At 34.6% G+C, this 26,070-nt stretch overlaps 1 protein-coding gene across 9 annotated transcripts in view; it reads right to left on the reverse strand.

Moving 5' to 3' along the window:
• Nucleotides 1–1,265: 1,265 nt before the first annotated feature.
• The window catches only part of CycT (Cyclin T), a 39,691-nt gene continuing 14,886 nt past the window's right edge, over nt 1,266–26,070 (reverse strand). For 3 of the 9 annotated variants that reach the window (XM_034982639.2, XM_069507872.1, XM_069507870.1), the window contains 2 exons: nt 25,934–26,059; nt 20,847–24,792 (listed from right to left, as the gene is read on the reverse strand). In XM_034982639.2, coding sequence (XP_034838530.1) covers nt 23,260–24,792; nt 25,934–26,059 — 1,659 coding nt within the window. In that variant the 3' untranslated portion in view covers nt 20,847–23,259. Of the gene's footprint in view, nt 17,453–20,845; nt 24,793–25,933; nt 26,060–26,070 lie in introns of those variants that run through there. The other 6 variants (XM_069507874.1, XM_069507869.1, XM_034982641.2 and 3 more) reach the window with 4 other exon arrangements.

Consider the following 26,070-nt stretch of genomic DNA (forward strand, 5'->3'; position numbering starts at 1 on the left):
ATCTGCTTGAGCGAGAGGGGACTGAGGGGGCCACTGGGGTCAACATAATAGTTCTTTAGTTCCTGTGACTGTCTACTAGTCTCTCTCTATAATTAAAATATTTGTGTGAAACAGAATTACTTAGCCATTTCAACGACCTTTAGGTATAGCTATTAATTTATGCTCAGTGAGTTAGAATATAGATTGAGCTGGGAAAACCGCTAAAGTTCGCAAACTTATCACACTCGCTAATCATTACTTAAGATTGAGTTAAAACGAGACAGATTTATGTGAGATACAGCTCTGTCTCGTTTTAACTAAACTTAAGTAACGATTAAGCGACTCTGAGTACCGCGGTTAGTGTCTAACACTGAATGATAGCCACCGAGCTCATTTGACATATTAGTTGGTTTTACATTGCTGCTTCACCGACTGATACAAAAATAAATTTCCGTAGAAAACCTTCAATGGTTTAAAAAATAAATGTTATATTGGGGCTGATTCTCTCAAGTACACAATCTCTAAACTAAACAGGTCTAAATATAGTGCTGTTCTTTTCCGCAAGCAACATTATGACAGGGATAGCAATAGATTTAGACGTGTCATTTTAGTTTAGTTTAGAGATTGTGTACAAGAGAATCGGTCCCATTATGAGTTCGGTGGTTACTACGCAGAGTTACACACTGAGTTAGCGAATCAGTAGGTTGGTGGTAAGTGGTGATGCAATCTAAGATGGAAGCGGGCTAACTTGGGAGGGATATTATGGTTGTTTCATTAAAAGCCATGCCCATGATCGCTTTCTACGCGGCATCGTACCGGAACGCTAAATTGCTTGGCGGTAGACTGGTAACTAGCCACAGCCGAAGCCTCCCACCAGACCAGAGACAATAATTTAGAATTTATAAATTCCTCATGCCGGGAATCCAACCCGGTACTTACTAAGACCACTGCGCCAGAGAGACTATTAATTTTTCGACGGTCATCAAAGGTACCCATATTATGGGTACCTTCAAGTGAAGAGTGAATAGGCATTATCTAGACAAGCTAATCCATATTAAGCTGCATCATCACTTGCCAACAGGTCTGACTGCAGCCAAGCGCTAAAAAAACTGATTACCTAATTAAAATTTCTAAATAATGTTAATAAGCAAAAATTTCGGACCGGCAGTATTCGAACCCGCGTCTCCTATGTATTTAAAATTATTTAGAAATTTCCTTGAAGTGTAGGTAAAATTATAAAATATAAGTAAAGTTTCTTTAAATTATGGCAAATAAAACAACTGCACTGAGGTATCGTAAAAACGATATAGATGTTTATTTATTGGAGGGTAGTAAGATTTATTTATAACACTAAATCACACCTGACGTCCAAAGCATTTATTTTATATAGATTTATACAAAAATCTTTAACTTTATGAATAAAAAATAACGTAGGTATTTAATAGATTTTATTTTTTCGGTCAAGTCCTATGTATTCTATACAATTTGACGACATCTGAGAAATTGAGACAAATGTGGCTATTTCCGTTGTACACATTCTCTAAACGTCTTAATCTATTGCTATCCCTTTCATAACGTTGCTTGCGGAAAAGGATAGGACTAGATTTAGGCCTGTTAATTTAGTTTAGTTTAGAGATTGTGTACAAGAGAATCGGCCCCATCATCTCATTTGGTCAAATTCTATGGAACAAATGGGACTTCCCCTTCTTTCGTATTGGAAATTATTATTATTAATCTAAAACTCTAAACGCTTTGGTATTAATAGTGTTACAGATTACAGAACCGAAATATGCAACCAGAAAATAAATTACACCTAAGGATCTCCATCCACGGAAAGAAGTTAGTATAGGGCTTTCTCTGTTACGTAATCCTATACAAATGACAGAGACAAAAGCTCAGTCAGAGTTACCCATTATGAGAGGCCAACCAATCACAAACATGTTTCGAAAAATCCAATTCAAAAAACATTCGAAAACAGTTTCGTTTGCGATTGGTTGGCCTCTCAAAATGGTTAACACCCACTGAGTATGTTATCTCTATCATCTGTATGGTATTACGTAACAGAGAGAGCACTACACTAACTTCTTTCCGTGGATAGGGTATGGAGCAAACAAAGTATATTTGATAACCTTAACTCTGCTTCAAATAGTGAAAACAAAACACGGATGATTACACCAAATTAGCTACAGACAAACAGACATTGTAGGTATTAATACGTACTATGTATGTAAAATAAAATGTTTGCAAGTCTCTATGTAAAATAATTGAAATAGTAGGTAAATAATCGGGTAGACAGTGTCCTTTTGCCTATGTGAACTGCATTACAAATACTAATTTTTCTTGCATTCATCAAGTAATAAAAAATCGGATAATTTAATCAAATTAATTATCATATTGGGGAACAAATAAAAAATAGGGTATTTTTTATTTAATTTAGGGTAGGTATTGGCCCCGATTCTCTAGTCTCTCTCTAAACTAAATTTAGAGTATCTGCATCCTTTTCTTTTTACTAATGCTAAAAAAGGAACGGAACATGACTTTCACATTTAAAGACTCTTTTTAGTGCACAATACAAATTTAAACAGTAGGTAGGTTCGCGAGTGCGTGCTAAAATCACGAGTTTTACCATCTAAAAATTAAATTTAAAACTGTCAAACTGTGTCTGTCCTTTTCATATTACATTAGTAAGAAGAGCATGCGAATACTCTAAAATTAGGTTGTGCTCAGAATTAGCTCCTTATAAGCAGGTTTCAATTTCTGATTGCATACAAAGATTACTTTTCGCTGGAAGATCGAAAGGTGAGTTCCCACGGGGCATGATTGCACTAACAACTTCAAATAGGGATGTTGCCTGTCAAAAAGTTAGGGTTAAGTTATTAGGGTTCCGTACCTCAAAAGGAAAAACGGAACCCTTATAGGATCATTTGTTGTCCGTCTGTCAAGAAACCTACAGGGTAGGTACTTGCCGTTGACCTAGAATCATGAAATTCGGCAGGTATGTAGATCTTATAGCTGACATTTGGGGAAAAATCTGACAACCATGAATTTAGGGTTAGATCACACAAAAAAAATTGTGGTCATGAACTAATAATTAGTATTTTCAACTTTCGAAGTGAGTGACTATATCAAGTGGGGTATCATATGAAAGGTCTTCACCTGTACCTACATTCTAAAACAGATTTTTATTTATTTTTATGCATCATAGTTTTTGAATTATCGTGCAAAATGTCGAAAAAATACGACTGTAGTACGGAACCCTCGTTGCGCGAGCCTGACTCGCACTTGGCCGGTTTATTTATTTATTTAATAAATAATTGGGGTCTTCCAAAATACGTAAAATCCACGTCCTCTGCTCGTTTATTCTGGCTAATTATGTTGTTTGCACACAATATCTTAAGTTAACTAAATTAAGAGCTAAATGTATAGCTATCCTTTTTATAACGCTCCCCGCGAAAAAGGATAGCACTAGATTTAGACCTGTAATTTTAGCTTAGTTAAGAGATTATATAGGCACAATAGTCTATTATTGGTTGACCTAATGAAAAAGGCTCGTCAAATGTATAGTCCACGACAGGTCGAGATGGCAATCGGAGTATGAGAAAGTTCCCCATGGATTTAAAGTTGTGAAAACACGCCGTGAAAACTCACCGGTAGAAAAAAAACGTCAAAAATAAAGATTCCAAAATACAAATATAGATAATATGCTATGCTTTTAATTTCATAATACTTCTTTTTTGTTTTTAGCATACAATTTAACTTATTTTTGGTCAACAGTCAGCAGGTATAGTACAAGTTTCCGCGTCTCGACAACGTTTATCGAGTATCAAAACACTATCCCTCTAACAAATAAACCTGGAATAGCGGTGGAATAGTTATACTCTGTTTTGTCTTTTGCCTTTAAATGTCAAATTACTGATGACAGAGAAAGACAAAACAGAGTATATCTATTCCACCGCTATTCCAGGTTTATTTGTAAGAGGGTGCAACATTAGACCCTAATTAGTAAATTGGACCTTAATTCTGTTGTTTTACAGTTAAGATTTCGTGCATCTATAGGCAAAAATCTAAAAAAATCCGGTGATATAAATCCCGCAAATTGCTAATGCGCGTGGCCGCCATTTTAGTGACGTTAGCACTAGACTGAAGTTTCGAGCTGACGGTATATTTTTATTTCGGCTGACGTCAGAATTACGTCATTTCGATGTTAATGAGACATGGTTCCAGCGCAATAGCACTTTGGACTTACACACGATAAAGGACTTTAAACTAATCGTATTTAGGTTCAATTTACTCTTTTTAGTGTTTCGAACAACATTGTCAAAATATGCAAAGTAGCACAGTTGTATTCAAGTAAAAAGAACGCTTAACAATAGCGAGGGTAAGGGGGGAAGTTGACTGACAAACCAATCGCGCGGCAGCATCAACATTCCCCCTTCGCGCCTCACTTTATACCACAAAACAGATCGATAAATCGCCCACTGCGCAAGTACAAGGTCAGCGGTATTTTTAATAGAAGCGTACTGTACTAAGGGTCTGTTTCAGTTGGGTCACCCTGACCGTGCTCGACCACGATCTTAGTGTAGGTATTATAAAAGCTGAAAATAAAAAAATTACCCCTTGCTATAACATTAAAATCTTGGGCTCGGAGTCCATTAGACTGGTTTGTTTGACATTGTTGTATGAAAGGGTATAGTACGCGACAGGTCGAAATGGCATCTCGACCTGTCACGTACTATAGTCTGACATACCTACAAGCCCGCCATTTTGAAAAACCTCGTTTCGGAGGCCAAATGACGTGACCAATCGATAGACTAAGTGATTAAGACAATCAAAAAGTGTTCAGTAATGAAATGTTGTGAGACTTTGTTAGATTTTTGAGCTCAAAATTGTAAAAAATAAAGTATTCGGTTAACATGGACCTATAAATACGTTTTATAAGTCCATTTATGTCCAAGTTAAGTAATTAATAAAGCATTAAAAGTTGTTAATGCTACGATTTTAAATTCAAATATCTCAGAAAGTACCTTTACGATTCCAGTATCATAGCGAATCAGGGCCAAAGGGCTTCCTGAAGATTAGGCAAGGCTGACAGTCCACCGTCTACGTAGCCTTAATGGTACATCTCCACTATCAGGATTCGGCAAATGGTTCGGGTGAGTCCCATTAGTTCTATAAAACTTGACGTCATCGGACAAAATCAGACATTGGGGCCGATTCTCTTGTACACAATCTCTAAACTAAACTAAAATGACACGTCTAAATCAATTGCTATCCCTGTTATAATATTGCTTGCGGAAAAGGGTAGCACTAGATTAAGACCCGGTTATTTAGTTTAGTTTAGTGATTGTGCACAAGAGAATCGGCCCCAATTTTACACTAAATAATTTTAAATACATATCAAAAATTGCGAAACCGGCAGAAACCGTGGCCGAGTGGTCAAGGCATCGGGCGCGAACCCAGAAGATGCGGGTTCGATTCCTGCCGGTTACGCAATTTTTGATAATATGTATTTAAAATTATTTAGTAACTAGCTGCCCCGGCGAACTTCGTACCCACCCAACAGTCGATTGTTTACCAGGAATTTTTTAAAAAATTTCTCTCCGTAAGAACCATCCTCGTACTTCAAGGAATATTATAAAAAAGAATTAGCGAAATCGGTTCAGCTGTTCTCGAGATTTGCGATCAGCAACACATTCAGCGATTCATTTTTATAAATAGAGATTTCCTTGAAGTGTAGGTAAAACACTGTCATAAAAATTATAAAAAATTTACACTAATTTGTTGCATAGAACAATTGACATTTTTCTGTCTTTTATTGTTCTATAGAACAAAGTAAACAAACTTTTCTATTTTCGTGGCATAGTGTCATCAGGACAATTTTTAGGATTCCGTACCAACGTAGGGTGCCAACGGAACCCGTAAAATGATCCTGATGACATGCCGCCACGAAAAGAGAAAAGTTTTTATCATGTCATAAAAAAGCAAGTTCGGGGCGAAATCTAGTATGTAGTTCTATGGAACAAATTAGGATAAAATTATTAGTCTCATTTTGTCCGATGACGTCAAGTTCTATGGAACTCACCCAGTGGCTCGAGTTCGGACAGATAGGCACGATAGTTCGGCTTTCAGCAAATCAAGTGGCCACACTATTCGGGATACGACGAATGATTTATGTTTGGCGAATTTTCAAATAAGTTTGGCAAATCAGCCGGCCATTAGACATGACTTTCTGTGCCAGCAAATAGTCCTCCATGTGGTATATTGGGGTGTGCCTCACCCTTAATAAAATCAAATATTCCGTAGACGGTAGATTTTAAATGCGTTTTCCATATTATCAGCCCTTAACAGGTTCACTACGGCAAATACTTTAGGTTTTAACCCTCCTAATGCGGTAAGGGGAGAAAACGTCCCTTCATTGATCTAATACTAAAATCTATACTTTGACTGTAATTTTTGAGTCAAAACGAGACAGAGTTATGTCTCTAAATAAATCTGTTTCATTTCAACAGTCTTAAGTCTGAGCAAGTCAAAGAATGCTCTATAAATCTCAGTATAAGAACGTTTCAAGTAACATAAAGTACCGCCATATTTTAAATGTTGTCAAACTTGTAGGCACTTAATTTCGATATACTTTTTTTTACTCGACTGCGGTAATGCCAAAAGGAAGGGTTATGATTTTTGGAGTCTATGTATGTATGTTTGTAACTCATTCAGTTTAACTTTGTAACTTACATTATTTTTGATGTTAAAACATAAAGACGGAAACTATAAGGATAGGTATAAGAAAATACCTTGCCGGTAAAATTATAAATTACTAGAGGATGCCCGCGACTTCGTCCGCGTGGATTTAGTTTCTTAAAAACCCCGTGGGAGCTCTTTGATTTTCCGGGATAAAAAGTAGCTTATGTCGTTCCCCGGGATGCAAACTATCGCTGTACCAAATTTCGTCAAAATCGGTTGAACGGTTGGGCCGTGAAAGGCTAGCAGACAGACAGACAGACACACTTTCGCATTTATAACATTAGTATGGATATTGAAAAACATCGCGTATAAGTTAGCAAAATCTATTTATTTATAGTGCTAAGCAAAGTAGATAAGCTCGCATATTCAATTTCGCGAGTTTTTCCACAGAATTCTGTGACATGGAATTTGTAAGTGGCCCGCACCATCGCACGTATTTTTTTGCGAGTGCGTGCGGCTTCATACAATTTCCTTATGTAACAGAAATTCGCAGGAAAAATTGCGCGTAGAAAAATTCGCAGTGCCCTAAAGGCTCTTCCACAAAAATTGTGGTACCACGTCGCATCTAAAACGCAATCCCAATGTAAATTCCCAGAATGAATTATCTTAAAATTTTACGATTCGACGTCGGATAGCAAGTACTGTGAGAGGTCTCTATGGGGTGGATTGGACCCGGTACAGAAATCTTTAGGGGTTAAAACGACCCTACCGCAGTGAACCTGTCAATCGAAATAACATATAAGTAATACACATATAGACAACAATACTACATTACAACCTTGATACACCTGAGTCGAACTGTCATATCACAAAATTTCCATTTTTAATCTGCATTATGGTAGAGACACATTTGCAAGACGCCACCCTAATAGCTACTACCACTTTTATAAGTCGCATCGGCAAGATTCTTTTGCGCAGAAAAACGCAACTTAACGCCGACTAAAACCGAATCTACACCAATGAAATACAGACCTTATTGCTTGACGTTAAGATTTCAAACACAAGAACAACAAAGACTTGTACTATCTCGCTCATAATTCGCGCGTACAAAACATGGCGCGCAGGCATCAACCAATAGCGGACGGACGCGCGCTATGATTGGCCGAGATATTTTCGCGCCATGCAAAAATAAGATTTCTGCGCAGGTATGATACGTCGGAGTTTAATATAGTGTTAGTAGGTACTGTATTCGTCTTTAGCTTTCTAATATAGAGTGTTTATTGTATGTAATTTAGTATAATATTATAATCAATGTTATTACTAGCTAATGCCCGTATGCGTAGAACCATCAACCTAAATAGGTGGCGCGCGGGTCGCATTGTAGCATTAGCTAGTTTTGAATACAGACCTCTGTTTTTAAATATTTTTCCAATGTTTACTCTTAGATTATATTACATCGAGACTTCGTGTGGGGTGGTATATCGCCAATGTGTTTCTATCTTTAAGAACCATGGCCATTACCCTACGCTTAGACAGATTATTATGATTAATTTTAAAGTTATATACACACATGGCTAATTCTCTTGTACACAAATCTCTAAACTAAATTGACAGATTTAAATCTAGTGCCATCATTTTCCTCAGGGAGCGTTATGACAGGGATAGCAATCTTAGTTTAGAGATTATGTACAACAGAATTAACCTTATTGACCCACTTTGTTCGCTACTACATAAATAATTTCAGCTTGAGTTTTTTTTCCTAATATATAATTCTCAAGCGAAATTCGGGGGAATTTTATTATTTTTATTAAGAAAATATTCGAAAAAGAACTTCTTCATTCGACTATTCTTTAATCAATTTTACTATAACTATACGTTTTTGATTTTTTTTTAATTTACACAATTTACAATCTTAAAGGCTAAATCGTAACTAGATATTAAAATAGAAAGAAATTAAAACTATCCAAGAAAATAAGTCTAGTACTAAAAACAGCTTTTTCAAAAAAAAACACTTCTTGACTACATGCCCTGATAGTCGGCACTCAGCACATAGCATATTGCACAAACTATGATGCAATCACTCCAATCGCAATCCTTCCCAAAAGCTGATATTCTTCTACTATTGGGTAAAATACAATTTTAGCAAGTGTATCTACTACAAATTCAGACAATAACAATTACTATTGCGAATGTCGCAATATATAACACGCATTTAACTCCTCATGCGCCATTTTTAACTTTTTGCGTCAAATTTCATGTCAAAAGTACGATTTCAGTTCTTATTTTAAAGGTTAACTCTAGACATGACAATTGATCCATAGAGTTAAAATGGCGCGTGAGGAGTAATTTTGTACGGACTATAATATTACTGGGGCCTCTAAGTGACTTTACGGACATCCGCTGCAATAATAAGAACAAAGCTAAAAAAAAAAAGTTAGAAAGGGTTAACTTGTAATATTTGAATCCCTTTTACTTGCGAGTTATTATATAAAAAATAAAACGTTTTTCTAACGCTTTTAATTGGTGCTAATACGGTTGTACTCAAAACTATAGATTGCTAAAAATACTATTGACTAAAGTACACAATTCAAGAAATTCACCCCCGCCCGTACTACTATTTTTTTGCTGATGCTTAAATATCGACATGCTTGCTTTAAGAGCACAATTGGGTATTTGACTCCAATTTTTTTATTGCTTTATTATAAACTAGGGTAAAAATAATAACGTAAACTGAAAAAACTAATTAAATCGATCAAATAACAAAAAAGTTATAAGCATTTAAATATTTCTTACTAGACAGAGATAGCGATAAAGCATTTTGACGTCACACCTTACTAATGCCATAGTAGCTTCGTGCGGTTTCATACAAATTTTCGTTTTGCGAGAAAGGGATAGAAGACCCTCCCACTCCAAAATTAAAATGCCTTTAACTTTATTAATCTTTGTTGGATTTTAATATTTATTTCAGCGTACATTATTTTTATTCTAGTTTATAATAAAGTAATAATACCTATTTATCAAATTCAAAGTAGGAAAATACCCAATTGAAAATATCATCAAGACCGGGAGCCGCAGCTGAAACCGGTAAACGGCGCAGTCGTATCGAGAGATACATTTTAGTTCCGCTTGCAGTGAAGACCCTGGGGGCCATGGAGTCTTAGTACAAAAAAAATACGAGTCATTTCATTTCAGTTAATAGAGCTCATCTGGTGACAGAAGGGCCTGGCTCCTTTTTGCGCAAACGATTAGCCTGGCTGTGCAATGCAGCCAGTATTCTTGGCACCATTCCTGGGCATGTTTTGTATAGTAATTAGATAAGGCTAGTTTAAAGTTTTATTGTAACATTTTCAATTTGAAAAATAGTTTGAAACTAAAATTAAAACAGTGTCACCCCTTTCAATGTACTTATAGCAAAAGAATAGCACAATTTTGTAATTCTAAAATTTATTTCAAAAATTTCTATTCAACTAGTATTCTTTCAATTTAAATTTTGCGTACAACCGAATTTAGAACCAAAAACAAAAGTTAATCATCCTATTAAAACGTACTATTGCTAAATTGTCTAACTAGATCTAGTTAACTGAACAAAAATCGACTAAGCACTTTTAGACGTCTTCAAAAGTACAGCGTGTTCACCAGAAGCTATTCTCTTTTAGAATTCGATGGGGGGTCTTTATGACCTCTTGACATCTTTAAACTTAACACATTATTTACTTAGTTTTCTTTTTGCTCTAATATGTTAATATTTAAATTTTTAATGCACGAATCTAAAGCAATTTCCTTTTCAAATTAGATTGCGGGGTTTATGTGACCTACCTACTTGAATTTTGTTTAATTTTTTTTAGATTAAAATGAAAAATTTTGACTTCATAGTTCATGTCATCCCTTAACAACTTAAAAAAAAATTTTTTTTTGAAAAAACAATGTTAGACAACAATGGAGGGGATGTATATGTACATAGTTACTGGACTTTCAGACTGCGCGAAGTTGATTGGCGAACCAATCGCTTGGCAAACCGCGTATTTGTGTACGCGATCGGTGAACACGCAGCTTAACTCGATGACGTCTGTGCCACTTAAAAATAAAGAAATAACTAAAAATCGGACTCGTTTCGTTCACAAGAGCAAATCCTTTCCTTAATTAATTTTTTTATACATTTTCCTTTTATTTACTTATTAATCTAAATCGTCAATATCATAAGAATCGTCACTTCAAGGATTTAAATTAAACTATACAGTTTTATATAACTTACTTACACTTTTAATTTTTTTTTAAATATGGATTAACAAATTGTTCATTTAATTTCGAAGTATTTGAGCTTTTTTTGTATACCGTTCATGAATTTCATCACGTAAAAAAAAAAACTTTTGAAGTATGAAATATTTTAGTACCAACTTTGTAAAATGATTTTTCACTATTTTTCTTTACTATAAAAAAATAAAACTGTATAGTGGTCAACACACAGACACAATTTTTTTAAATAGTTTTGAACTAAGTATTAAATTTAATTATTTTGAAATTCAAAATGTGAATTTTTTATCAAAAAATAAGTTTCGGGGAAGGCCAAAAATTAAATGATGTGTCGATAGAAGTCTTAAAAAAATACAGAACGACAAGGCTCTTTTGGCACTTGAATGACATTGACAGGGCGGCGTAGTTGTAAAACAAGGGATGCCAGAAAATAAAATCTCCTCAGTTTTAAGGGAATATATTAAAAATCGAGTAAGTTTCATATAATTTTAACTGAATGAGAAATTGGGAAAGCCCTCCCTGTTTCCACAGCGAAAAAGAATAATAAAAACCATTGACTTGCAGCAACCTATTGTTTACCAGCTCAAATACTATATTTAATTCTTCACGTAGTGCTAAATACAGTTATAAAATAGAGATACATTTATGCGGTGTCTATTAACTGTATTATATCGTGATGTTAATGGCTCTAATAATTAAAAAATTAAGTGAATTTTAGATTTTTTAACTAGCAACACCACATACAAGGGGACAGCGTAACACTTCACAAAATGGCGGCGTTAGTTCCGATTTTGGCCACGCGTCAAAATATCCTTAGCACTAGGCGAGGCGGTGCAGGTTGGGTGCCGGATGGCTATAATGAGCCTTTACTGATTCGCATAACCCGAGATATAGTCCAAGAGCTCTGTACCCTCTGGGCAGCGGTCTTTCTATATCCCTTCCTTTTCCATTTGGCAATCATAGTCTCAATGCGAATTAAGCGTAGATAGAATAATAGGTAGATTTAAGTACTGTGTAACCGCGTATGAGATAGCACGACGTAACGATGAATAAAACGACAATTATTTCCATTGTTTAGTAGTCAATATTTGTATTAACCGATCAACAAGATTTGTATTAAACGTTTTTATGTGAAAACAAGTAAATAACTCATGAGAAATACACACCACGAATTCTAAGTTTGTTTTGCAACTTCTTGAATGTATTCTTGAAAAAAACCAGTTACACGATAAGGGACAAAAATAGGTTAGCTGCGTCTCTGTTTATCACATTTGTAACTTTATCTGTGCTCTCTTTTTAGTGTGAATGCAAACGTTCCTGCATCTACCTTTATTACTCTATCTACGGAATTAAGTCTGTCTTGGATCCGCCAGAGACGTAAAATTCTGCCACTTACGAAACCAGTTTCGAACAAAGAATATTTTGTCTTACTACGAAACCAGTTACGTACATTTTATTCCTTGCACGATACCAATATTAAGGGATGATTTATGCCAACACGAGGCGAGCGCGGGCCGTCTGCTGCTTTAAATAAAATGTTCGTGATGTTTTGAATCCGTGCCTCGTCCACGCGTCGTACGTGGCACGGCCCGCGCCCGCCTCGTGCCTGCATAAATCATCCCTAACTCGTGCTAAGTAACTGGTTACGTAGCACTTTATGATACTGGTATCATACAAAGATTTTTTCATTCTTTACACGTATCCAGTCAAGACATTTTCACATTTATTAAAAAAAATTAAAAGATAATTTTAATCATTTTAATAACTGTCCCATTTTTAATAAAAAAAAGTTTCAGTAAAGCAGCTTTTAGATATTTCAACACGTTTAAAATTTTAATATGTGAACATTTTTTGTTTTGGGCTTTAATTTGGTTCTAGTTTGTTACCAATTAGGTATAATCTCAGTCTATAGACAAGTCTAAGGGTGAGATCTAAACAGTGCACTCTTACTTTACTAAGACTTAAGACAGAGTTAGAACGAGACCGATGTATATCTCTCGCATAATTCTGTCACGTTTTAACTCAATCTTAAGTCTGAGCGCGTCAAAGTGCGCTCTATAGATCTCAGCCTAAGAACGTCGAACTATTTGCTGGTATGATATTTTATACGCGTCAAATCAAATCAAATAATTTATTCTAAATAGGTAGTAAATTACACTTTTTGATTGTCAGTTGTTAGATTTGTAAGAAATAGTGGTGATAATTTTTACGCAAACTAAAACTACGAGGGTTCCAAACGCGCCCAGGTGTCCTATTTTGAAATGTGACTGTATTGATATGGTAGTAGGTATTTTGAAATCTCAGAATACAGAATATACCTACAGTTATTTCTGTATTCGGAGTTTGTACTAGTTAATACCAGATCTCTGCAGCTACAGAAAAACAATAATATCCCTTCGTTTGGACCTGTATAAACACGTCAAGCAAACAGTTCGCCCGCTCCTAGCCTACATTGTTTAAGCTAACTACATTAACGATCACTTATATTATTGCTATGTTTAAAATCACTAATCTAATAGAGAGAGAGAGAGCCAGCGCGTGCCAGACCTTCGTTGTTTTATAAAAGCTAAGTTTCTCTGCGTATTGTCCCCGGAGGAATGATCCAAACAATCGTTCCTCACAGTGTTGGGGACAATACGCAAAGAAACTTTCAGTTTTTATAAAATAACAAAGGTTTGGCACGCGCTGGCTCTTAGGGTGTGATCTGTAGAGCGCACTCTGAATTTGCTTAGACTTAACACAGAGTTAAAACGAGACAGAGCTATATCTCTCACATAAATATGTCTCGTTTAAACTCAATCTTAAGTCTGAGCAAAGTCAAAGTGCGCTCTATAAATCTCAGCCTTAGTCTATAAGTCTAAAACATGAATTGGTTGTGCTAAGTCATAGAAACATTGTAATAAGGATGGTCACCCATCGGTCTTGCGATGCTATATTTTACTCCTGTACTGAATATTATTTTGCTATCTTTATGAGGTACTAGATAAAAATTATGAACACACAAAGTAAGTGATTTTACACCCTAAAGTGGGTGTAGTTTCCTTAGAACATGTGTTTTTTCTTGCTATGAAGGTAGTTGAGAAGATAGAGAATTTATTATAGCTTAGCATCACAACGCATATTGATGTCTACCTTTAAATATAAGGCGTTCTTAGTTTGATTACTTTAAAAGTTTAATTAGAGTGAATAATAATATTGTTATTGTTTATGTAAGTATACTAAATTATTTTTTAATAGTTTGATACTCCATAACCGTTGCATCGTAAGAAAAAAGAAATTAAAAAAATATCATACGTGTTACTATTATTTAGCAGGGGTAATGTAGTTTATGTACTGGTGAAAGAATTTTCAAAATCGGTTCAATAGTTCCAGAGTTTACTTGGTGCTAACAAAGTTACAAACTTTACCTCTTTATAATATTAGTAGTATAGAAGTATAGATTTTACGTACAGGCGTCGCGTCGCGTCGCGCAGAGTAACGCGGTGTCCTGCGTGAGCGACGAATGCTACGCGACGCGACGCAACGCGACGAACGCGATCAACTCAACGGCATACCGTACTTGCAGCCTATATAGCAATCTGCGGCGAGATGCAGACTGCCATATAGGCCGCATTTTTTTTTAAATTAAATATAGCGAGCAAACGGGCACCTGATGTTAAGTGATTACCGCCGCGCCGCCCATGAACATTTGCAGCACCAGAGGAACCGCGAAATGTGTTGCCGGCCTTTTAGGAATTAGTTAGTCCGCCCCTTGAATAACCCCATGTTATAATCTAGTGAACACCGCCGATGGGAGTTGGTTCCACAGTTTGCACGTGCGTGAAAAGAAGGATCTGGCGCAGCGGACGGTCGAAGTGCACCAGACACCCAGGTGGTGAGGGTGAAATTCCTTACGGTAGCGCGCGGTGTGGTTGTAGAAAAAAAGAGGGTGGAATGAGGTCAAAAAGCTCTTCAGAGCACTCCCTATTATACAGGCGATAGAACACGCATAGAGAGCATAACGTCGCGTCGTATTCGTCGCTCACGCAGGATACCGCGTTGGTGCGTTTGGACCTTTAATACTAGTAGGTATAAAAACTAGCTGAACTACTGTCAGTGTGGTATAATAACTGTAGTGATTGGGAGACAGGTTGACATGGCAATCGGAGTATGAGGCGGGGGGACGCCCCGCACACCCGCACATCACCCGTGCTCTTCCGCACTAGGTTAGCGCGGGAGTGCGGGGTGTTCCCTCCCTGATTACCATTTCAACCTGTCGCGTACTATACCGCTGTGGTGTAGTGCACTGGATAATGGACAGTCGGAGTGCGACTGTGGCCGCGAATAGACGTGTTTCAGTGATCCATAAATATAGTGGCGAGCCAGAAGTCACTACATGGAAATAATTTTTTTCGTATTTTTATCTATATAAATTCAATAGCAAAGATTATATTAGTACTTTAAAAAGTAAACTAGTAAAGTAAACGAAACAGAACAAAGCGGGTTCAATCTAGAATCAGTCGATCAATTGGGCTAAGGGTCCTTGCAGACGTACCACAACCACACAGCGGCTTCGAGCGTAATATTATATAAGTCCCGCAAACTTCTAAAGCGCATGGCCGCCATTTTAGTGACGTCAGCACTAGACTGAAGTTTCGAGCTGATGGTATATTTGTACTTAAATAAACGTCAAATTTCGATGTTATTGAGACATGGTTCCAGCGCAATAAAAATTTGCGGGACTTATGAGAAATGAGAATACAGTTCCATTTACACGTACCACAATTTCAGTCACATTCAACGGCAGACGCGAACATGTGGTCCATACTGACGAAATCGCAGCCATTTGTGTAGTTGTGGTTCGTCTGAATAAACACTAAGGGTGCGTTTTAACTGAAGTGGAGACGATTGTGGTAGTGAATTTTTTTTTGTCAATATAAAGAGAAATATAAATTATGTATAAAATGTACTACTAATTCAAAATCTTAAACAATGGTACAGCACGCGGCAGAAAGTAATGTACATCGGCCTTTAGAATGACATTTCGGCTTTGTAGAGCGTTGTCTCTGTCACTCATACCTATGTGACGTTTTTAATACAGTTTCAAGCTCAGTTTGGCTTATTGTTGGGAACTGAGGATGAAATCTACAGAGCACACTCTGACTTTGCTCAGACTTAAGACAGAGTTAGAACGAGACCGATGTATATCTCTCTCATACTGAGATTGTTTGCTAGTCTCGTTTCCCTGCAACGTAAAAACGACTGAAACACAAAATTATTATAACTTTCTTTACAAATAAACAGCGTCAGAGCAAAGTCCCGCAAATTGCTAATGTGGCCGCCATTTTAGTGACGTCAGCACTAGACTGAAGTTTCGAGCTGATGGTACATTTTTGTTTCGGCAGACGTCAAAATGACGTCATTTCGATGTTAATGAGACATGGTTCCAGCGCAATAGCAATTTGCGGGACTTATACCACAGGTCACCATCTCCAGTGAAACGCAGGTTAACACTTGATAGATATACAAGATACATCCAAAATGCAGGCATATAATATTAATTTTATTTTACTCCTATGTAAGTTCGAATAATTTTATTTACAATTTTATTGGACAAATAATAATTTAAATCCCATATTTACAAACACAATTTATTTTTTTGTTTAGTAGGTACACACGGACCGTTTTAATCATTTATACGTATGGATAGAGAATCGCTGAAAAATACAAAAATAATGATTTTTTTATTTTTTATAAATATTGCAAAAAAGAACTCTGTCAACTAAATAAATGACAAAACGATCCAAAAGGGGCTTCAGCTAACGATCAAACTCGTGTAGAAAACACTTGTGTTTCACATAGTTAACTGACATTATATATACAATATATATATTGTTCATATTATGTATAACGCGTAAAACTCCTCACGCGCCATTTTAACTTTATGTGTTAAATTTCATGTCAAAAGTACGATAGGTGAACCGTACTTTTGACATGACAGTTGACCAATATAACGCGTAAGGAGTCATTTTGCGCAAGCTATATGACAGTATCAAAGACAATTCTGACAATGTTAATATCACAAGTTTGACCGTTCACAGGTACCCAAAGCGGTATCACCTTTCCAAAAATACCGGTATCATCCATGGTGATGAGAGAACGAGTAACGTTTACAAGTATGAAAAAAAGTATACCGTTATTGTACCGGGCGGAATTTAATTTTTTATGACCTTTTATTATATTATATGCATTGACGAGAAAAGTTTTTAATCTGTACCAAACGACTTTAAAGCATTTTTCTCTAAACAATTCAAAAAAACAAAACGTTTAAATTCACTTTTCCGTTTAATGTCAAATTGTAAAATAACACCAATTTAGAATTTCTATGAAAAAAAATATACCACTTATATCTTCGAAATCACCCTGGTACACAGTAACGGTACGAAAAATAATATACCGGTAGTTACACTACACTAGTGAGGTCCGTTTGTTGCAGGAACGCCGACACACGTAGCGCGTGACGTCATCACTTGCCCAGGTGCCCGTTGCCAAGACTGTCGACCTGTGAATACGAGCCACGTTGAATGCGCACAGCCGTGTGTCGTCGTTCCTAGTGAGGCTAAACGGCGAGCGGGGTGTGTAAGGCTGACATCGTATAACTTTGTACCGTTACATTAGTAATATACCGGTATTAAGTGTTACTGTTTTTGGGAACATCACTATTTTTTAATTTCAAAATTGTTAAGCTAAACTGTATATCTGTGTAATTATTAAATTCAACTGCATTGTAATTTGTTTTGTACAAAAAATAATTCCAGATTCTAGTTACCACAGTAATTTTTAATTTTCCCTGAAATCTAATTAAATCCTTTTTTTATTGTAACTTTCGCAATAGCCGTCTCATTAAAACTGATTGAAATGAAAAATCTTTCACTACTTTTTTACAACATAATTTTTTTTTGAAAATTTTGAATTGTTTGGTAATTTAAATTTAACAAAAAGACGTACGAGTCGATTATAGATATCAGCCTTAGTTGCAAAATGTGTCAACTTTTATCACACATATTTTCGAAATCAAGATTTTTCTTTAAATGTTTGGAATTTTTTTTTTTTTTACAATAACCCTTATAGAAAAATGTTTTTATAGACAGTTAAATCATAGACGCGGCATCTTTAAATTATTATTTTTTACTTGATTTCAAACATATGCACGTTTGGGTTAACACATACTGGCAACATCCATTAGTGTGTTATCAGATTTTACCAAAAGGTGAAATGTACCACCGCCGCACGTTTCCACTACCTAACAATATGCTTTACAAATTGAACTTTATTTGTAATTGAAATAAGGTGCAAAATGTAAAGTTTTGTTCGATAGTTTTTAAATTATAGCTGGGATTGCTTGTATTTAACATGCACTTTACTGACTAAGGGGTGATTTTTCAATCGCCAAATAAACAGTTGACGAATAAATTTGACATTTTGACATATTTCCAATCTAACGAAACTGTCAAAATAACAAATTTATTTATCAGTTATGAAAGGTTTTCCGGCAATTGAAAAATCGGCCTTAATATGACGTTATCTGAAGACAAAAGTTAGAATTCGGCTTAATTCTGCAATCCGAACTATAAAATGAAGCTACCCGCCACCTTCAAAAGCAAAGACCCCAGCGGTTATGTGGTGAAAGTTTGCATCCCAGCCTTGATTACCTTTCCAAAACTTTATCAATTTTGAAAAAGTAACCCTTAGCCCCACAGGACACGATATACACAGCTGCGCGCAAGCTATTAATTAGCTGCTATCCGAAAAAAAAACAAAAATAACAGCTAAGTAATAGGAGGAAAAAAATAAAAAAAACAGGTGCCATAGAAACCATGTGAATAAAATAAAAAGAAATGTGTCAAGACTTAAGCAACAATAACTCACACATGCAATGACGTTTCTCAAGTCTAAAATATTTATAATCGCGTCATAGAAAAATATACACGGTTATATTATGTAAAAATACCGGCAAGCAATTACAGTCGAATTTATACAATTATAAAACCAACCATGTTTCTTCTAAACTAATCCAGACTAATTTTATGTAACAAATGTTTTTTGTTGACCAGTCTAATCATTTATGAAATCTATAACTGCTAAGCAGGGTTGGCAAACAAACACGATGTTTGTTATTTGTTTATTTGAAAAAAGTGTTTTGAACATGTTTGAAAACCTTCTTAAAAAGAATGTATTGCCATATTGTAAAATAAGGAAAATTCTTAAAAAAAAAACAGTTTATTAAAAGAAACAAAAATTGCATTATTAGAAATATGCAAAATTGAAAACAAGTTTTTGATTTTTAACTATATAAATAGTAATTATTGACTGTGCTGGTATTTTAAAATATATACTATTCATAATTCATGAAAAATTCATTACAGTTACAATAATTTTTATATTTAAAGCAAGTCACCTATCCTTTGGCCATTTTAAAAGTATAGTTTATGTAAATATTTTCTTCCATATTAGACTGCACTTCAGTAAAAAAATGGTATTATAAAAATAAACACCAATACGATTCAGTGTGATGTTTAATTTGCAAAAGAAAAACAATTCAAAACTTTCATTCTTAAAAAAAATAATAATTAAAGAGTCACCTTACAAAAAACCATTCTACTATTTACACACAATAACTTAACAATTAAATCAAAGTTTATAATTAAATTCGTGTGTAAGGATAATCTCAATCTTTTTAAACATTAACAGTTTAGAAATATAAAAAATAATAATTTTAAACTAATTTTTAACTAAACGTAACCATTTAATAATGCATTAATCAAAAATTTAAGTACTTTTAAAATATTCTAAAAATATGTTTTTTTTTCTAGTTCGAAATGGTAACAAAAATGGCACCATGTGACAAATCAACAATAATAATTTATATTAAAGTCGTTAATTATTTACACTTTTATACCGATTCCGTTGTATTCAAATTTATGTTTAAAATTAATAAAAAATTCGTTTTAAACATGTTTTAATACTATTTTAGCTATATTATTATATATTTTTTTAAGAATATCAGCCATGTTAATTATGACCAATATTTTCTCCTCCAACTAAGCGTAAAGCTTGTGCTAGGAGTAGGTACGACAATAGTACAAGGGTGGGGTTTGAAAATGTTTTTTTAAACCGTTTTTTGATTAAAACATGTTTTTAATCCTGTTTCAAACAAAAATGTTTTATATTTTAACTGGTTTTTTTCCAACCCTGGCTTGAATACAACGCAAACGATAAGTTTTCACAAACATTTCCATAATAATAGTTTTTTTTTTAATGTTGACATTTTTTTAGCAATAAAATATCAATAATTATTCAATTATATTTTTGTGAAAATCTTGAATATTTTTAATACTTAAGATTGGCTCAGAGCTAAACACAGCTCCTAAAGGAACACCACATTTTTTTAAAAGACCCTGTACATTCATTTTTTTCACATTTTGAGCAAAGCAAACTATAATAGTAATTATGAGATATACTTAATTAAAGAAATTATAATTAGTGTTTATTTGTTATAAGTAAATAAAACAGGTCCATTGAATTATGCTTAATTATATTATTACTTATTAATTTAAATTAATTTAAAGCTGATATGGTAATGTGTTCTGAATAATCGGAAATAAATCAAATAAAAATTAATTAAATACTAAATAATATTAATTTGATAACAACTTCAATTTCATTCAGGGCCGAAGTATAATATTGTTTTATAACTTTACCTAACAAAATAAATACAATCTTGTATTTTCAAGTTAAATAATTAGATTTATTTATTGAGATTTAAATCATAAAAATAGGATAATATACATCGTATGTTTACTTTTAAACAAGAAAAACTACATTATTTACATTTTTTAAAATAACGAAATAAAAAAAAATATATTAAATTAAATGAATATATTGATTAGATAAAAAAATTTGAGATACAGAATATTTATGATCATTATAAATATGTAACGAAATAAAATCTAAATAATAGAGACATTTGTGATTTATTTCATATTATACAATTATATAATAACTATAAGTACTGAAGCTAGTATATAGTTTCCAGCTGCTTAAATATTGGAATGTCATATATTTATGAATATAAAAATAGTCAAAAATTTATTTCACTACATTCGTTGTCATTTAAAAGCATTATTTTTTAATATTTTTGTTGTCCTTAATAATGTGATAAATAACTAAAATATTGTTACATCTCAACATAAATAAATAATATAGCAATTATTTTGTTCTCCAATTAAATCAGACACGTGTTATTTATTTTCTAATAGAAACTGATTAAAACTATTTTAATAATTATTTTTTAACTTAAGGTGACGTATGCACTTGACGGTCATATTGACTTTAAACTTTGTGTCTTAAAAATAAATATTATACACCACTAATTTTTAATTACCATAAAAAAAAATTAAGGAAACTTGATACAGGAAAAGTCTATGTATCTTTTTAAATGTGCAATAAGATTTGTTTTGTAACTTAATTTAACAATGTTATTAAATAGGTATATTTTTGTTTTAAAAAGATGAATAAGTGACATACTATACTTACGCTACGATTAACTAAACGTTAAGTCAACGCCGCGCATCACATATCAATATCTTTTACCAATTTTGACCAATTTGCTATTTTTTATAGATATTTTAGAATGCTCAAATTATTTTTACACTGCTTAAACGTGTTTAGTATCGAGTTCTGATAAAGCAGATTTTTACGTAAATTTAAAATTAGTGGCGTATTAAACAGTCTGAACTAGATAAAACTCTAACAACGTAACATTAATGTATTTATTTAACCGCTTATTAGCGATTCTTGTTTCACGTCTATGCACATCTGATATTTTAAATGTAAATGTATTTTTATAATATTAAATAAGAAATTACATATATAGTTTTGAAGATTTATTTTCAGTCACTAACTTTTAATTATTAATTGTAAAAATTGTTTTGTATTGAATATTAAAACTCTTCTTTATAAGTTTATAATATAATAACAATATAAGATATATCAACATCAATAACATATTTTTTATGTATAGATAATACACGTATACTTTTTACGTTTAGCATTTTGTATATTTAATTCCAATAACTGTTACTTATAAGTTTGCGTTGCTCATTCATAAATATTTATATTTCTTCTTATTTTCACTAATTTTCTTTCTTAAGGCGAATCTCTACAATATCGATCCTTAATACAATTTAGTGAAAAAAATTGAAATAGATTTACTAGCTAATCGACATATAGCATTTAAAAAATACTAGCCATATTTTCGCAATTATTAGCAAAAATATTGAACATATTTGTTTATAATTTATTCACATAATATATATAAAGTACGATAAAAGTAATATGTTTGTATTAAGAAGAGACTGTAAGCATTCGGCTTAAGTTGTTAATTTATTTTGGCATTTAGAATATAATGTTGTTTATTTTCTAAAATAAATATTTTTTCTTTTGTTATAACTTTTCGTGCAATAGCAGCGTATAATAGACAACCATAATAAGCAACAACCATAGATAATATATTTGTATAATGTAATATATTTTGTACATAATATCATATGATAATAGAATAAATATGTCAGATTTAAAAGTTTTAATAACTCTTATCGTATCTCTATACTAAAATATAGACTATATTTTAAATAGTTTTAATAAAAATATATTATACACCATTTCGGTATTTTAACATTATTTAGATTGATTTATTCTTTTAGGCCCCCAACTTCGAAATTATCGAATATCAACAAAATCTGCTTCAGGCTAACTACTTATGACTTATACTTATACTTACTATATTATTGATAAAATGTCATATAATATTTTTTTTGAGACCGTAATAGTTTAATATAACATGTAAATACTTTAAATGCCAATTTAGTCTCAGTGTTGAAACCTTCAAATATCATGAAGCCTTTTAAATAACTTTCTCAGTACTTAGGCTACAATAATTGTCCAAGAAATGCTACGTCCAGTAATCAGCATGAAATTTTAATGGTTATTTTCCCGCGAAATGACTTTGTCTTAATTACAGTCGATTTATAAAAAAAAAATATTTTTATAAATCAGTCGATTTTTTTGATTATGTATTTCAAAACAAAAACATTATTATTTTTGAAGTTTCTGTTTCGATAGTACTACTGAGAGCAAATCGTTGAACCTACCGCGGGAAAACAACCATTAAAACACGCTGTTATAGATCCATAAAATATATCAAAGAAAAACTTAACTTTTCCATATAAAAAAGAAAATTATATGGACGTAACACATGCATAAAGTAGCACCAAACAAGTTAATAAGTTTGGAGTGACTTTTTTTAATCTACTCCGGCGGCGGAGGCGGCACAGGCGGTGGTGGCATCGCAGGCAAAGGAGGTTGCTGCCTCGGCCGTTGCTGGGGCGGCGGGAACATGCCATAGAAATACCCATCCATCCCCATACCATAATACAATGGGGGAGGGGGTTGCACCATGAAATACGGCAAAGGGGGCCTGAAAGGTATGTTCCAACCTACCTTATTAACGGGAGGGGCCTCGTGCCGCGCCATTTTCTGTGGGGGCCCCGGCTCGTTGACTCCAGTCCTCTTTCTCGATGTTTCTAGAACCTCCTTCGATATCTTGATTTTCAACCCAGAATTGGGTGGTGGAGGTGGTGCCGCCAATCTTTCTTTTGGTATCTTTATCTTTAATCCCGGACTGGCTGATAACTTATCGCGTGGGATAGTTATTCGTATCCCGTCCGTTTCGGGAACGGGTGGAACCGGTTGTTCTTTCACTTTCTTTTCCTTTTCTTTGTCTTTATCTTTTTTGTGTTTCTTTCTTTCTTCTTTAGATTTGTCGCGGTCTTTGTGTTTGTGTTTGTCCTTCTTTTTCTTTTCTTTCTTGTGTTTGTGTTCGGGTTCTTCCGATTGGGATTGGTTTTGATTTTGGTTTTGGGGTGGATTTTGAGTTTGAGTTTGAGGTAGTGGATTCATGTTAGGTGGGGGTTCAAATTGTGGGGGCGGAGCCATCGGGGGTACAACTTGGGGTACGACCGGTTGAACGGGGGTTTCAACGACTGGTTCCTTTTTAATTTCTATCGGAGACTTTTTCTCCACAGGTACAGTAATAGGAGCAGGCTTAGCCAAACTCTCTTTGAGTAAATTTGAAACTAGGGTAGGATCTGTTTCGATGCCATTAAGAGTTCCAGGTTTCCTTTCGGGTGGCCTGGTTTTGATGGCGTTTCCCCTTTGAGAGTCTCGTATCACATTTTCATATCCGGGAGTTTCATCAATTTTTTTAACTACAGGTACTAGTTCAGGTTCGGAATTCGATGGGAGTCTTTGTCTTTTGTCGACCATTTTATTTGGTGGTGACGAAAAGGGGGATAGAATCGCGGGGGGTTGCATGTCTCGGACGACTGCTGTGGGGTCTGGACGTTTTTTGTGTGGACTTGGGGGTTTTTGTTCGGGGATAGAGGTGGGTTGGACTTGAATAGGGGGGTTTGAGTTTTGAGGTCTTTGTTCGGGTCGTGGAATAGGTCTCTGAGGGTGGGGTGGGTTGGGTCGTCTTGGAGCAGACGCGGCCGCTGCAGAAGCGGACGGGGTTGACGCGTTTTCGGGGGAAAACAAAGATGGTGGACGCGTCCTTTGAGGTACAGTTTGAGGTACCTCTGTTGGGGGATGTGGACCACTTGTCGATGGTCCGGGCAGTTGCCTGTGGTGTCTATGGTCGTGAGGGGGTTTGTGGTGGGGAGGCTTGTGAGGCCAGGGATGGTGGGGTTTGTGGTGTTGGGAGGATGGAGGCCTGTGATGTGGTGGAGGATGGTTTGGCCTTGCATTATTCGGTTGAGCTACCCCAACTGGTCTTTGTAATGCCTGAAATGGAATCAAATGATTGATTTGTATGACTTGTGGAAGGGGATCGCCCAGTTTTGGGCCACCCACCTACCGGACGGATTCAAATTAAAGAAGCATTTTAAAATAAATACTTGTTACTTTAGCTGTCAGTCGCGAGCCTATTGTTTAAATTTATAGCGGGCACTAAAATTTAAAGTCTTTTGATACACCCGGCCACGAAAATTCAAATTTTGGTTAGTTTTTCAAAAATAGTAGACTAATGATACATCGAAGGCTTATTTACATACATTTATGCATCTATATGTTTTTCCATAAAAACTTTGGTCAACAATACTAATTTACTTCATATTAGTGCAAATCTCGGAAAATTCGGAAAATTATGAGTATTTTTGACCAAGTTTTTATGGAAAAACATGTAGATGCATAAATGTTATGCCCGCAAAACTCATTACCATAAGCCTCCGATGTATGATTAGTCTACTATTTTCGAAAAACTAACTAAAATTTGAATTTTCGCGGCCGGGTGTATCAAACCACCTTAAATGTAAAATTCATGTTCTGTTCTTTTTTAGCAATATTAAAAAGAAAAAGATGCAGGCAGATAGGTATGACACTAGCGCCGATTCTGTTGTCTTTCTCTAAACTATATTTAGAGTAGGTACTCTAAATATAGTTTAGGGAAAGACAACAGAATCGGCGCTAGAGTCATGTTTGGTTTGACAGCTATGGAACAAGATTTCCGTTTGGAATAGCCGTAAATGCAATTTTTTTTGGTTCTGCTATAAATATAAACTCAAATCAGATACTTTTTAGGGTTCCAGCTTTAGAATAAAAAATGGTGCCAACGGCAACCTATTAGTACGTTCGGTACAAGCCTCCGTTTGTCTGTCTGTCAACGGGCTGTATCTCATGAACCGTAATAGATAGAGAGTAGTAATTTTCACACATTTTTATTTATTGCCGCTAATAATAAAAAAATTAAAATGGCCAGCATGCAAATATAAAACAAGATTAAAAAATATATATCTTGTGCCCTTCGTGAGGTCCTCAGTTAACCGGTTTTATTCTATTGATAGATTTGGTATATGACTGCATGTCTTGTACTTTATTGATCAAAGGTTTCGACGCAATATGATCATGATATTGAGTCCCTTGTTACCTGTTGTCTTCTCTCTCCGCTCTCTCCTCCTTCTCTCTGCAGCGGTTGCGCGGCGGGTTGCGAGGTTGCCGCGGGATCAAACACGCTCGGACCCGGTGGGACTTGACGACCTCTCGCGTTCGCATTCTGTGGGTAAA

The sequence above is a fragment of the Maniola hyperantus genome, chromosome 27 (assembly GCF_902806685.2).
Source record: "Maniola hyperantus chromosome 27, iAphHyp1.2, whole genome shotgun sequence".
In the NCBI taxonomy this organism is placed as follows: domain Eukaryota; kingdom Metazoa; phylum Arthropoda; class Insecta; order Lepidoptera; family Nymphalidae; genus Maniola; species Maniola hyperantus.